A 15,949-nucleotide genomic window follows, 5' to 3' on the forward strand; every position below is an offset into this window, starting at 1 on the left:
TGATGTAGACATACCCCTCGCATGCCCTTCCTGGAAAAATGTCCAAAGATCCTACACAGCTAGATAGCAGCTGTATCAAGGTTAAAAGCCCCAAAAATGGGAAAGATATGGTGTAGAAAAAACAGTGATGATGTGTGTCCAAGTAACTGTTGTTGATTTAGTTATATTTAGCACAAGTGTCAAAATTAATTAGTAAAATAAAAGTTACATATAGAAATAATGCAAAAGGGATATGAAATCAGGCTGTAGTAACTGGTAACTGGGGACAAGAAGAAGGAGGAAGTAAAAGTACACTGAATTCCATATCGAATGGAACATCCAATTTCATTCTTTTTTTTTTTTTTTTTTTTGGTGTGTGTTTGGTACACGGGCCTCTCACTGTTGTGGCCTCTCCCACTGTGGAGCACAGGCTCCGGACGCGCAGGCTCAGCGGCCATGGCTCACGGGCCCAGCCGCTCCGCCGCATGTGGGATCTTCCCGGACCGGGGCACGAACCCGTGTCCCCTGCATCAGCAGGCGGACTCCCAACCACTGCGCCACCAGGGAAGCCCTTTCATTCTTAATATTGATAATTAGAGAAAATAAGTTAAATATTTTTAATTTAAAGATAACCATAAATAGATGTATCTAAATCATTACAAGGGAAAAGAAGTCAAAGAAACATAGTCCCTTATGCAAAGGACAACAACAAAAAAGGGAAAACAACTAGAAATCATAAGCATTTATAAAATGTTCTGTGAAAGCAGTGGTTATTTCTCAGCAATGGCAAGTAATTTTCTTAGGATTTTTCTATTTTCTAAAATTTCTACAATGAAAGTGTATCACGTTTTAAATAACAAATTATAAAACTCTTTCTGGGGCTGCTATAAAAAGTTGTTTTATATGTAACACACCACCAGTGAAACTAAAGCCTGGATGGAAAGCCCCCGGTGATATTGATGAGATATTATCCAGATGCTCTGAGGCAGATGATTTAAGATCTCCCCACTGGTGAGCTACAAGATGTGGCCATTTGGAGAAATTATAGGGCACCACCTTCTGTATCAGGAAGACTGAAGATGTGGTAGACACGTTGCCATCCTGCCTTGGTGAATTTTTTTGTCTAGGGAGTTTTGATAATCTAGTAAACTCACATCAGCTGTGTCATTTCAAACAAGACAGCTGGACCCTGCCTGCTCTCAGTTGTGGCCACAGTGCTTTATATTTCGTTCTGTTCTCAGACTCACACTTGAAGAGGTAACCTGCCTTTGCTCAGCTGCAAATGCTGGTCGCATAAACATTGAGCAAGGACAAGTCACTCCTGGCCCGCGAAAGACTATTACCAACCCTGTAGAGGTTTGTGAGGGTCGACCTGACCAGAGAGTGGACAGGACATACCATAAGCTGAGGAGCAAGGGTTTCAAACTGGAGGCTTCCAGTAAGGGTCAAATGGACTTGAGATTCTAAGTGTAAGACAGGTTGGTATTTTGGGTGAGTTTCCCAGAAGGGACTGTGGGAGAAGAGGAGAAAAGGAAATGATTTATTAAGAGGATTTCTCCCTCATCAGAAATTCACTAACCCCCAGACACTGTTCAGATTTAGCACTTGAGTAACACTCCCTGCTGTAATAGACAAGCCCTGAATGCTGTTTATTTCCTGCATATTTCAAAGTCTGTGCAGGTGTTCCTGGCCTTACAGACTTCTTTCCTTGCAGTTATCCAAGGACCCAGGCTCCTTCCATCTTGTGTCTCCTCCCTCCTCCATGCCTTTGGAGGAGTTCTCTCCATTTAGCCAGCAGCTAGGGAAAGAAAAAGGGAGATCTCACTGGAGAGGTTTATATGGACCAAAGTGGTGCATATAACTTATGCTCACATCCATTGGCCATAACCTGGTGACATGGTCACACTTACCTGCAAGGGAGTCTGGGAAATGTAGTCTGTGTTTCCAGGAGGGAAAGTAAGAGAGGTTTAGAGGAACTCATGGGAGTTTCTGCCCCAGATTTTTTACTTCTTCTCATTCCCTGCCTCCTTCATAGAATGGTTTCCCAAATGTCCTCTTTCAATTAAACAAAACAAAACAAACAAAGACATGAGTATAGGAGTTGGAAGTGGAGTGGATCACACAGGCCATGTTCTTTCTGGGGTTCATTGTTGTTTATAGTGGGAGCATGTGAGGTTTCTGCACCTAGAGGCCAAGCCTGAGGGCAGCTTTTACTAAACATCTTTCATCTTAGCATCCTCTGTCTTCTCTAAACATTTATTTTGTGTATCCCTCCTCCTTATGACCCCTTTAATGATAAAACACAAGGCAGTAACATGATTTATGTTATGCAGATTCAAATCTAGATTCATAAAGGCCAGTTTCTATAAAACTACAGTTTTATCTGTGAGTAAAACAATGAAAAATAAAAACAGTTTAAACTTTATCTTTTTAACGTTGTACAGTTTTAATTTTAAATAATGTTTATTTTCAAACTCTAAATGTTCATTTTATAAAATTGGGAAAATTATGAAAGAGAAAATGATTGCCCATAATCCCACCACCCTCTCAACGTCTCGGTGTTTTCCTTTTGGAATATAATCTTAATTAAAGGGCTTTTATCTAAGGTCAACCAAAAATCATCAGTATAACTGCCAGGTTGAAAAGCAAGAGCCACGTATTTGTCAGGGGACAAAGTCCCAGCCGCAAAAATCACATCTATGTTTTTAAGGCTGTTGAGCTTTGCCTAAAATTTATCTCCGGATGCCTCCATTTCCTCACTTTAAAATGAGGAGTGTCCCAGACCGCATCTGCAGACTGTAAATGAACAAGGCATCTGTCAAAAAGTTCTGAGAGCATAGAGTGTTCTAGAGAAACAGTTGTCCTAGTAGTATTTACATGTACTCAGTGTGGAGGGTTTGAAGGGATTATGGTTCAAAGACTCAACAGGAGGAAGCATTTTTTCCTAAGGGTGGATTGAGGGTTTCCTGCCAACCACTTTACCTAACAATTTTGATATTAATAAAGAGGAGAACAGAGACACACAGAGACTGCAAACCTAGGTGGCCCCAGGCTCCAACGGGGCTGTTCTTCCAACAAAGCCAAAAGAGAATTCCCCGTCCAAGCAGGACTCAGCTCTAGTTCCCAGAGCCGTTCACATTTTGATTCAAAGCTGGCTGATGAGAGCCAAACGAAGATATCCTTGTTTACTTTGTAAGTGGAAATTTGAAATGAAGTATTTTCAAAATGCTGGTTGACACCCAAGAGGATGTAATTAGAATAAGGGGCTTTCTGGTTTGATGATGTGAAAGAAAGAGATGATCTGTCTCTTTGAAATCAAATTATTAAATTGTAAGAGAAAGGGGAGGTTTGACTTTCAGTCTTCAAAGCAAAATCACTACTGGCAATTTTCTTAATTGTTTTTTTGCTTAAATCACTAAGGCCAAGGTAGAGAGAGAAGGGGCAGCCAGGGGGCTGGAGAGCAGGGTGGTGAGGAGAAGGAAGAGCTGGTGGGGGGTGGTAATCTTCCATGTGTGGTGCATTTCCCTTCTACTTCCATCTCATTTTAATCCTTCACGGACTTAAAATGCAGTTTGGGGGCTACTCGGGGCATCTCAGGCATGCCTCTCCCTTCCTCATGCGCTTTGGGGGAGGAGGTGATGTTACTGGTGAAAGCTGGACGCAGGTAAGAGGCCAAGTTGAAATCTGTATTCTGAGCATCTTTAGATGAGTACGCCCAGAGTCTGGTTTTAGCCCATACTTCACATGATGTCACTGAGATTTTATTTTCGCTAATTAAAACCATTTTGCCTTGGGACTTTTAGCTCGTTTAATTCTAAAAACAGCCCTGAGAATTTCATGGTAATTCCTGATTTGTTTACTCTTCAAATGAAAGAGTTTTCTTAACTGCGGAAGGTGCCCATAAGGATTTAACCCTCAACTCATTCTTTCTCTCTTTCGCCCTCTCCATGCGCCCCCCCCACACACACACACACCCTGAAGCGACAATGGGGCATAATAGGAAGAGCAGGAACTTTAGAGACTGCCAGCCATGAGTTCTGGTTTCAGCTCTGCCATTTGCAAACTTAGCAACATTGAACATCCTTAACCTCCCCCAGCTTTACTTTCCTCATCTATAGTCTGGGGTAGTAATGAGTACCTCTCAGGACTTTTGTGAGGATTAAACAGAATTCTCTGTATAAAATGCTGGGCATAGTGTTTGCATTTAGTAGACAATGTATTAATGGTAGCTACCATTCATAATAATGGTCGTCGTCATCATCGTTCGCATCATTGTAGTCCAACCGCAGAAAATCCACACTGGGTTAAAAACTCTAAGCCCAGTTAAAATCTCTAAGCCCACTTTAGGTGGGATATGAACCTAGCAAATTGTTTTTATGTTCATGCTATGTGATTCTCTTCTTCTCTTGGATTAGAGAAGGATAGCAAAAGTGATGCAAATTCTGCCTTTGCCGTAGAAATAAGCACAAGCAGGATGAACCCCATTGGGGTCAAATACCACTGGTGACTTTCTCTCTGAATGTGTGTCTGTTTTCCTCTCTCTCTCTCTCTCCCCGCCCACCCCACCACACACACACACACGCACGCACACACACACACACACATGCACATGCACACACACACACACACAGGTGTTGTGTTATTAAAAACAGTATCTTTGTAGGAAAATAGGAAATATGTTGTCTATGTTGTCTGCTTCTTCACCGATACCTTTCTTTGAATTTGGTTCCATCACGTCTGATTCCCCTTGGGTTTTACCCAAAGAGAGAAATGCTCAGAGGGAATTAAATTAGCTCAGATGCTCCCTTAGGTTCCCCCAGCATCTTGTTTAAAGCTGTAAAAGCAATTCAGAGTCCGTTTTAGCTATGCTCTAAGCCAGAAGCTCCCAATTTCTAGGGCATGAGCACCATGTAGCCCAGGGATTGGGGCTCTCGGGAGAGCATGCTTTGTGAGACCACTTAATACCATCCTATGGACCAGCCCCCCACCCTACTTCCAGCTACTCCTCAGTTAAGCATCATCTGTGGACAGATAGAAATCTCTTTTGCATCTTTGTTTTTCAGCTACTACTCCCTTGTGGGAATAATAAGTCCCATATGTATAGTTCCCCACTCCTCCCCCAGATAAAGTAATACTTCCTCTTGCTTCTCCTAAAAGTGCGCCTTTCTGATCACTAGAAAGTAATCTAGTTTCCTAACTACCTAACAAGCTGAGAATTCCCCTTCCTCATTGCCACGTGATTTGTAGATTTTGATTATGTGCCTTCCCAGCATTTGTCTTCTCGGACTTGAATAGTGTCCTAATTTTCTACAGCTCTTTACTCTCTTAGAATCAGAGAGACCTGAGATAAAATCCCAACTCTAGTACTTTCTAGCTACGTGTCCACTGGCAAGTTTATCTAATCTTTAGTTTCCTGTTCTCATCTGAAAAACAGAGAATAGTAATGCTTACCCCACAGGGTGGTTTGAGGTTTTAGGAGATAAAATGGTATCCGTGTTCTTAAGTGGGGATGAAGGTATGGGTAGGGTCCAAAGTCAGTTTAAGACCAGGGAAAATGTGAAGATCAAATAGGGTCAAAAGTAGCCGGTGTTGGAAAAGATTGCTTAAAAAGTAGTAAATCTGTAGTCAGAGATCATGTAATAGGAAAAATGTATATCTTTTAAGTATAAGATTTACTCTCAGGAAATTGAGCATCTTGGGGTGGGGGATGGTAGTAAAAACAATAGTGCTACGCTCCCCCCATCCATGGAATGGCAAGAGGAATTGCAGGGCTACTTATTTTTGTCTCATCACTTAACTAAAACAAATGACCGCTCCCTCTTAAATGATGGTACTGTGGGGCTTCCCTGGTGGCGCAGTGGTTGAGAGTCCGCCTGCCAATGCAGGGGACACAGGTTCATGCCCCGGTCCAGGAAGATCCCACATGCCGCGGAGCGGCTGGGCCCGTGAGCCATGGCCACTGAGCCTGCACGTCTCGAGCCTGTGCTCCACAACGGGAGAGGCCACAAGAGTGAGAGGCCCGTGTACTGAAAAAAAAAAAAAAAAAAAAAAAATGATGGTACTGTGAAGCCAAACTGCTTTCAAATTGCTTTATATCTATTATTTTTAAAGTATCCACTGTCCTTAGTTTTAATAGTCAATGAGTTGAGTGATTATATTTATGTCATACCACTGCCACACACATCCCAAATACAGCAAAATCGAATTCCCCTTGATTGGCCAGTGTACTAGCCTTTCCTTCACACGCTGGCTAATTTTGCAGGTTCATGCATTGCCTCATGTAAGCCTAGAATTCCATCCCTGTAAACTGGGCCCACTGACAGCCTAAAGCGAGCCTTCTCCATCCCAGAACTGAGCCTAGACGACTTTGTGACTCTAGCCTGGCCCTGGGAGCATCAGCGTGTGGGTCTCAGATGCACTCAGGTCCATATGCTCCCCTAGCTTCACCGGGGCTGCTGACCAGTTCCCATCTTCGTTAAATTCATCTACTGCCTTTTCTCTTAGACATTCCAGAAGCATTAGTTGGCTTTCCCACTATAGCATCTGAAAAGAAAATACTTCATCCCAGGTCAAAAACCTGGCTGAAAGTTCCTACTAAAAAGCCAGGTGTCACTCTTAAATTGTCAGAAAGTTAGCGATGATATTTGAGGAAGTAATGAAATGGCTATAAATGATGTAAGCTTTGCAACAGGCAAATGTGTTCGCAACTTCTAACACCTGGAGAAGAGAGTGAGGTATCCGCTCCCAGCGACCAGCCCAGCAGAAAGTCCAATTAGGGCAGCTTTTAAAGGGGGTGATCACCTCAGCGGTGTGGGCGCTGCTCCCAGGGGAGCAGGGCTGTCAGAAGGCGCTGTCCAGATGGCTGCCTCCCAGCCCTTCTGAACTGGAGAGACCCCTGCTGTGAATCGAATCTGTGGCTTCCGTGCCCCTCAATTGCTATTCCAGACCCTCTTCCTGTGAGTGGGGCGGGGGCTACAGGCCCTATGAGTGGGTCTGTGGTCTCTGGGCAAAGCTTTCACAGCTTCTCTGGAGAACAGTGGTGTCTGTGAGACATGCGTTTGGTTAACAAGCCGGAGAGGCCTCTCATAAATTTCAGAGCAACAGGAACTGAGCGGCTTTGAAACTCCCGCTGCAGATGGGCTTGGTATGTCTGTTCCTCAAACCAGAGCATTTGATTTTACAGTCAGACCTGGTGCCTGGAGGAGAGGAGGGCAGGGTCCCGAGCCCAGGGGAAGGGGCAGCCCTATCCTCCCTTGCCTGGACTTCCGCCCTGCCCCCCCTTGGAGTTTCCCTGTTGGCCTTTACTACCTTCCTTTTCTAAATGAGGTGGGTTTTTTCCATTTTAAGTGTCTAGGCCTCTCCTTCCTTCACTTTGATATTTCCTTGAGTTTTCAGAAAGAAGAGAAAGAAAAATTAGAAGGGGAAGAAAGTAGAGGAGGGTAAAGGAAGAATAGGGAGAGGGAGAGGAGGAGGAAAGGAGAGAGACAGAGACAGGCTTCGAGACTCATTCTCTGGGAAAATGCTGGGAGTTGGGGCATTTCCTTATAAAGCTCATTGTTATTTAAGTTACTAGCAAATCCTCCACTTGTTATGACCGCCTGCCCTGCCTGGACGTAAGGCCAGCGCCTGGCACGTAACCCACACTCAGAAAGTGGTGACTGTCTTCTCCCCTCCCAGCCTCCCCCAGAGTCCCTCTCCTCCAGAGCACCCCTGAAGCTTCTGGGAACATCAGTAGGACCGGTCTTGTCTGTGTGAGCTCAGCGTGCTGCAGTGTTGGGGTTTTCATGGATGATTCTAGTGGTGTCTGAGGCAAACACCTTTAAAAGCCCTAAAACAGGGCTTCCCTGGTGGCGCAGTGGGTGAGAGTCCGCCTGCCGATGCAGGGGACACGGGTTCGCGCCCCGGTCCGGGAAGATCCCACATGCCGCGGAGCGGCTGGGCCCGTGAGCCATGGCCGCTGGGCCTGCGCGTCCGGAGCCTGTGCTCCGCAACGGGAGAGGCCACAACAGTGAGAGGCCGGCGTACCGCAAAAAAAAATTAAAAAAAAAAACAGCCCTAAAACAAGAGCAGTTCCTCCCCTTGACCTGTCACACTCTGTGCAGGGCTTTTAGCACCTCAGCCCGTGAGGCTTGCCCAGCACCTCCAAGCACAGGAGCCTACACCTCCCGCTGAGGTTGCAGCAAGCGCAGAGGGCCAGGATGTGGCCCACCTGCGGACTGTATTTGGTTCCCTCCTCCCGTCCACTTCCCCAGTGCAAACCACATCCCCCCAAAGCAAACAGGACCCGCCCTCACTATACACGATGAACCGCTCGGGGTTACGGATCACGATGGCTCCCAATGCAGTCTTGAACTAAATGCTCACTTTTAAGATGTTTGGGATTATATTAGGAGGACAAGCTTGTGTAACGGAATAGAAACAGGAAGTTTACATGAGTGCGTGCGTGTGTGCGTGTAGTTACATAGTTCTCCCTAAGTGGTGGATTGAAGGTGGGTTTTATTCCCTAAGATGTTTTTTTATTCTACATTGGCATTTACAAAAGGTTTCCACAGTGATGTATCACTTTTGCAATCAGGAAAAAGGTGTTTTTTAGTAATCATGGTCATTGACTAGCATCAAGCTCCCTTGGTCCCCTCAGCACCTGGGCTTGAGTAGGAACGGTGGGATTGTGGAGGAGTGGGACCCCAAGCTCTAAGCATCAGACTCCCCTCCTTACCCTGGTCTCTGACCGCAGGGAGCAAATCCAGCAGGCATTTGCTGCCATCACTGTGACCAGGGCAGGGAGTTTCCTCATTGCCTGGGCTCTTCGGCTCTTAGTGAGCTGTTGAACGACAGACGGTTTACATTGGCAGATGCCTCTCTGTTGTCTTCATGGAGGATGTCGTCCGCCATAACACGTGAAGTCCCTTTCAAAAGCAGCTGCAGAAGAGAAGTTGCTCTCTGACCTTAGACTTGGGCAAAGCTGAGTCTGTCCTGCAAATGCAAAATAGGTGCATTTCTACTTAATGGACTGTGAACACCCTTGCTTAGGTGGCTAGGGGACAAGGAGCTTCAGCACATGCGCGTGACTGTCTGACGTGTGTCTTCATATGTAACCTGATACCTGAGCTCTTTGCTCTTTTCAACCCCTGCCCTTATATTCCTTTGCTCTGCTCTGTCCTTCCCTTTCTCACTGCCTCTCTGTTTCTTCCTCTCTGCCCCACTCCCCTTCTCTGGCCCTTTCTCTCCATCTCTGTCTCTCTCTCCTTCCCTCTTTCCCTTCCTGTCTGTGTGTCTCCTCCTCTGCCTCCTCCCCCCACCCAATTCTCCCTCCGTCCCTCCCTCTCTGTGTTTCTCTCTCTCTCTCTCTCTCTCTCTCTCTCTCACACACACACACACACACACACACACACACACACACACACATGTCTTTCCCATTTGCGTCTCCTTTTTATTTATTTATTTATTCTCCTTTTATTTATTTTTATAAAGCCTCCTCAAGTCGTTTATGAGATGAGGCCAAATAGCCATAAATACAGGTTAAACGAGATCGTGGCATTGAGTCTGCCCCTCCCCTGTCAGCTCTGGAGAGTAGGGTTCCCAAAGACAGATCCTGAGTTTTCCTTTTAATGTATTTCTATTGACCTGACACTTGACCACAGAGAACCTCAGCAGATTCCAGGCTTTAGTATCACACAGGAGTTTGAAGAGCTGGAAGATGATCAGTTCCAACAAGGATCCCTTTCAGGATCCCTGTCATTTTACTTCTCTGAGAGGCCTTTTTGTCTCTATCCTTTGTTTCCTCTGATACAAGCCTGTCTCTCAAACATTAGTGCACATCAGAATCACCTGTAGGGCAAATGGTACCGTATATCAATTCTACCTCAGTAAACCCAACTTCTAAAAAAACCACCTGGAGAGTTTGTCACACGGATTACTGGGCCCCACCCCAAGGACTCTAATTCCATAGTGTGGGGTGGGGTCCATGAACTTGGCCTTCTGATAGGTTCTCAGGGGTGTGAAGCTGCTGGTCCATAGCCCACATTTTAAGAAGCCCGGCTCTAAGCCCTGACAAGGGACTCCCACTAGCCCCTTGGAGGTGGTTGTCTAAATGGCCTTTTGTAGAGCTTATCAAAAGCCTTTTTTAATGTCTGAATCAAATTAGATCCACTAATCTCCAGCCACTTCATCTCTCCATATTTGCCCCTTGACGAGTTTAGTCAGCACAGAGACACCAGTTATGTGAACTACAGCAGACCCTTCCAGCTTCAACTTACCATCCCAGTGTCCGCTGTCAGCAAGTGGCCAAGTCACTCATCGGCCACCTGGGCCTGGGACTCACAGGTAGCTGTTATCAGCCAAGGCAGTCGGAACCCATGTCCTAGAGGCCCCTGCTGGACAGGGATGTGCTGCAGTCAAGAGCAGGGCCGGCCAACAGCCCTGCGTCGCCATCTGCACCTGGCTCTGGGCTTCCCAGCTTGTCCTCACATGTGAAAGTCACTATCTTAGTAGCTGAAGGGCCCACCTTGACTTTTAGTTATGCTGCACTGAACTTATGGAGGGAGGGGAGATTATATACTAGAGTGGTCTTGTCACGTGTGGGGACTCATTAGCATAGTGGGATTGTCAGTGATGATAACAGAAGAGCTAACAGCTGAGCGATACGTACCAGACGATTTGCTGAGCACAGTACTTGACCCGCTTGGCCTCGCTCAGCCTCAGAGCCACGTTGAGGCAGTGGACTCCCCATCTCACAGGGGCGGAAGCTCGGCACCGCATCCAGGCGGCAGAGGCAGGACCCAGACCCGTGTCTCTCTGCCTTCTAAGCCCACGCTCATAACCTTTGAGTACCCTCTCGCCTTCTGCATCATGGACTCTGCTATATTTTTAGCCTCTGCTTTTTCCACTGGAATTACGAGGTTTTCAAAATTATGATTCTTCTGGAAGCAATAGAGAGACAGCAACATGAGTTTACTATTTCATGGTGGTCAAAAATCCCACAGTATGGGGCTTCCCTGGTGGCGCAGTGGTTGAGAGTCCGCCTGCCAATGCAGGGGACACGGGTTCGTGCCCCGGTCCGGGAAGATCCCACATGCGGCGGAGCGGCTGTGCCCGTGAGCCATGGCCGCTGAGCCTGTGCATCCGGAGCCTGTGCTCTGCAACGGGAGAGGCCACAGCAATGAGAGGCCCGCGTACCGCAAAAAAAAACAAAAAACAAAAAAAACAAAAATCCCACAGTATGAAATTGGGGCTTAATTCACTCAAAGAGCAGGAACTCCAAGCACATGTTTTTTCCCCAAAAAATACTTAAGACCCACTCCCCAAATGCCCAAAACACAAAATATGAGGGCCCCCTGAAAGATGCAACAGAAACATCTATCATGCCACCTTGAAATCGCTATCTACTACGTCTCAAGGGTTATTTGGACAAAACAAGGCTATTGGAGTCTAATAAAATAAATCCAAAGTGATACCCTTTGGGCTGGCCATTAGGTCATGTGTGGTTCCTTACCGTGCTTCCAGCTGGCCTGAGAGGTTTGGTGATGCCCCAAACCCTTGAGAGTTACAGGTGCCAGGGCTCCGAGTGGACCCAACTCTGCTGCCTCTCCCTCCGCATCAAGGCTTTCCCAGTACTGCCTGTGCCGCTCCTGGGTGGACTTCTATGCATTAAGTCATCTTCATGGCGTGATCACGCCTAATCCTACCACCCCAGAGAGGCCCTACCACCATGTTCATGTCAATCCTTCCCAGACTTCCTCACATCTAAATTTCTGTTTGTTTGTTTGTTTAAATAGAATCATACTATACAGACCACATTGGAAATGCACTAGTTCACTTACAGTCATATGTCATGAACATCTTTTTGCATCATTATTCTTCCTCAGCATCAATTTAATGGCTTTAGAGTACTCTTTTGTGCCTTTCTTCGGTTTCCTACCTTTCAAACAGATTTTTATGAAGGCTATCTTTTAAAAAGTCATCACTATCACCTTGCAAAAGTAAAATTAGGTCATTCTTGGGGAATAGGCTTTAAAAGTAAAATTGCTCTGGTGTCTCTGAATTACACTGAGTCTTTTGGAGAGATTGTTTTGTTTTCTACAAAGTTAAGTAAATAAGTAAAGCCCCACTGGAAAGCTCACAATGCAGGCATCTCTGGTCCTGTACTGGCTGTTAGAAAGTCAGAGCTGAAGAGGGGGTACTGGTAGAGACCAGAAACCCCAGCCATCCAGGCTCCCTCTCCGGTGGGGTGGACCCGTGGGATGTCTTGATATGCCTTGGATCTGAGCCGAATGTCTTTTCTCTCCCCAGCAGACCCGCCCGTGGCCGCAGCTGTGGTGTCCCATTTTAATGACTGCCCTGCTTCCCACAGTCAATTCTGCTTCCATGGAACCTGCAGGTTTTTGGTGCAGGAGGACAAGCCAGCATGTGTGTAAGTGTCCCCTGGGGTTCTGGGATGCTGGGGCTGCAGACGTGCCAGCAACCCATTAAAAGAGCACTTCCCTCCAGAAGCCATGCCAGAGGCCCCTGAGAGCCTTGGAGCCGACGTGTTAGAGAATCAGAACAGCGGGCTAAGGGACACCTGCTTCAAACCCAGTTGGTTAAAAATCCAGGTTCCAGAGCCCTGGCCCAGAGCCACTGAGGCAGAACTCCTAGAGTTTAGAGCCTGGGGATCTGCATTTTTAACAAGCACCTCAGGTGACTCCTGGGCTCAACAAAGTCTGAAAATTCCTGGATTCACGTTTTTTTTTCTTTTTTTTTTTCATTGAAGTATAGCTGATTTACAATGTTGTGCTAGTTTCAGGTGTACAGCAAAGCGATTCAGTTATTTCTATATATCTTTTTATATAAAGAATATATTCTTTTTCAGATTCTTTTACATTATAGGTTATTACCAGATAGTGAATATAGTTCCCTGTGCTCTACAGTAGGACCTTGTTGTTTATTTTTTATATGGTAGTGCATATCTGTTAATCCCAAACTCCTAATTTTGGTTCAAGTTTAATTCACTACTTAGAATTTCTGGAGGGCAAGGCACTTGTTTGGATCCCTTTGAATAGCTGGAGTCTCTTAAGATGAGGTCTCTGCCCTCATCCAGCTAATAAAATAAGCCAGAAGTGCACACAGAGGGTTGGTGTACATGAGTGGTAACAGAGCAAAGCAACTTGGAAATAAAGATGCAGGCCAGGGCGTGGCATTTGCCACCGCAGGCTGAGCATGAGCCCCCAGGGGCTGCTTCTGAAAACATAGCTGAGCCCCACCCCAATCCCCTGAATCAGAACCTCCAGGAATGGGTCCCTTAGTTAGGAGCCACCAGTGATTGCCACGGTCAGCCCGACTGGGCAAGAAAGGCCCATAAGGAGAGCTTCCCGGAGCAGGTGTCGGGGTTTGGCTGGTGGGGAGAGCAGAGAGGTTGCTCCAGGCCTGGAGTGTTGGGGGACCTGCCGCTACAGTCAGTGAGGCCACAGTAGGGAGGAGACAAGATTGGAGATGAATTGGAAGCCAGAGCCTGTTGGAAGTGAGCCTTTATTCTCTAGGCAGTGGGAGCCGTGCCAGTCGTGGCAAGGGGTGTTTTAGGGAAGTAAATCTGTGCGTGGTGGAGTACTGTTAGGTGGCCCTATAGTCAGCCTTGGCACTGTTGACTTTTGGGGCTGGGTAACCCCTTGCTGTGAGAGCTCACCTGTGCACTGAAGGGTGTTAGCAACCCTGGCCTCTACCCACTAGGTGCCAGGAGCACCACCTCCCCCCAACAATCGTGACAATCAAAAATGTCTCCAGACATTGCCAGATGTCCCCCAGGATGGGGGGGGGGGCAGGGTTTGGGGACAGAGGAAGAATTGCCCTCCACCTCCATTAAGAACCACCCATGTCTATGAAGTTGCCATTCTTATAGGTCAAAACCGGTTAAAATCAGCAATTTCATATGGTCCAAACTAATAATACCAGTAAATAATACTAAATGTTAATAAAAGCCAGCATTTATTGGGCTTTGCTTCATGCCAGGCATCGTTCTAAGCATGATCCATGTGTTAATTCATGTAATCCTCAGAATGATCCCGTGAGGTGGGCACAGAGAAGCTGTGCCCAGATCACATAGCAGAGCTCACATTCAGACCCAGCCCGTCTGGCTCCTAAAACTGCATTCTTAACCATGATGCTTAAGGGTATCGGATCAGTAGCCCAGGAGAGGCTGGGGACCGGGAAAGCCTGCCACAGTAAGTGGTGGTGGGTAGGGCTTTCCTCTTCCTGAGGTGCAGCTGTGTGAGCCTGGGCAGGCCCCTCGGGGTGCCTCTGAAGCCTGGAGAGGCACACTGGCCACCTTCCTCCTGGGAGGCCTGGGTGAGGCCCCCAGGCCACGTCTGCAGAGCCAAGAGCCCTCCCCACCCCTAAATACAAAGCACGATGATGACAATAGTCGTCGTCATTCATGATGATCATTCTTATTAAAATACACATAGGAGCCTCTGGGAGGCTGATGGGATTATTTTTGATCGTAGCCTGGTCATTATGGAAAAACACTGGCCCTGAAGGAAGGGTGGCTTCTTGGCCTAGATCTCAGGAAGCCTACCAGTGCAGCAGGCGGAAGGCCCTCTCCCCTCCAGCGGTGCCCGGTGCCAGGACCTCAGGCTGCCCCGGGCTGTGCGATGGGAGAGAGAGGGGGGAGTTCTGATCAAAAGTGTGTCAGAAGTTCAGTTTTTCCACCAGATCAGGGACTGTTGTAAACTCTGAGAGCTGGCAGCCTTGAGCCTGGGTCAGCAGGTAACCTTGCCTGTGGCCGAGCCCCCTTCGGCTGGCGGAAGCCTTCTGAGAGCAGGGGGTGGTGCCTCCCTTGTTCTGTTTAGTCCAGATCCCAAGCCCCGCTCGTGGCTCAGGGAGATCACTGTCCATCACATTTACACACCATTACGTGCTGGTGGTCAGGAAGACCGGCTGTCTCTCTCCCCACTCACCCTATAACTATTACTGTTAATAATAGTAGTAACCTCTCTGTAAAAGCTGTAACTGTGTGCCGGGCCGGCTCCCAGCACTCCACATACAGTGACTCATGGAGTCCTCCCATTCTCCCAGCTTCCCTCTCAAGTAGAGATTCTTGCCCTTATTGTATCAATGAGAAAACTGAGGCTCAGAGAAGTTAGGCGACTTGCCCGGAGCCCCAGAGCCCATAAATGGTGGAGCCGGGGTTCAGTCCCGTCAATTCCAACCCCGAAACCCATGTTCTCAGCTGTTGCCCCTGAGGGCACTCTGTCTCAGCCTCACAGAGTTCCCCTCAAATAGCTCTTATTTCCAGGAAAGGTGTTGGCACCTGCAAGTAAACCTTCCTCCAGAGGAAGGTCAGGGTCATTCCTACACTCGTTACCCTCAGCACAGACTCTCAATGAATCCTTCCTGTGGGCCGAGGGCAGGGTCTACAGAGTCAGCGGAGACCCTGCTGCAGTGTGGGAAAGCTGACCGTCTGCTGGGAGGCGTGGCCACATGAACCTTTACCGCCTCTTTACCTCAGTTTCCCCACTGGATCTTGGCGGCCCAGGGGTGGTATTCAGCCCACAGACGTGTTTCATACCGCGGTAGATGAGTCTGCCTTGTTCTTTGGTGGTTGTAATTAGCTGTCCACATTTTGGAAGTCAGGTTTTACATCTCCAGGCAGACGCCCAGCTTCTCTGGAACACAGCCTGCCCGCCGCCCCCCCAGTTCCCCAGTTTCCACCTCTTCCTGCTGGTCCCCAACACTGAAGCCAAAGTCGGTCCCCAGTCATTCCTGTTGCCCGCTCTGTTCCGCTCACGCCAGCCTGCTTTGCTCACTTCTGCCGCCACATGAGCTTGTAAGCTCAGTGAGGGCAGGACCACACCTTATACCTTTTTGTATTTACAGTATGTAGAAGAATGTTCTAATTCATTAATTCCCACCAGACCAAAAACTGTGAGTCCACGCAGAGAAAGCAAAACCTGCTGTCCCCGCTCTTAGAACTACCCCAGCTTTAGGGAGCTGACACACT

General features: G+C 47.4%; 1 protein-coding gene across 6 annotated transcripts in view; it reads left to right on the forward strand.

Annotated features, from left to right (window-relative positions):
* TGFA (transforming growth factor alpha) overlaps positions 1-15,949 on the forward strand; it is a 121,538-nt gene that overhangs the window by 73,782 nt on the left and 31,807 nt on the right. For 4 of the 6 annotated variants that reach the window (XR_016395403.1, XM_089923036.1, XM_089923034.1 and 1 more), the window contains one exon: positions 12,268-12,388. Coding sequence is in view for 5 of the 6 variants with exons in the window: in XM_089923036.1 (XP_089779162.1) it covers positions 12,268-12,388 (121 nt within the window). In the remaining variant the exon portion in view is untranslated. The remainder of the gene's footprint in view (positions 1-12,267; positions 12,389-15,949) is intronic. The other 2 variants (XM_089923037.1, XM_089923035.1) reach the window with 1 other exon arrangement.

Source organism: Delphinapterus leucas, chromosome 13 (genome assembly GCF_059928025.1).
Source record: "Delphinapterus leucas isolate spDelLeu-1000000601 "Yukka" chromosome 13, BTC_Dleu_Yukka2, whole genome shotgun sequence".
Classification (NCBI taxonomy): Eukaryota; Metazoa; Chordata; class Mammalia; order Artiodactyla; family Monodontidae; genus Delphinapterus; species Delphinapterus leucas.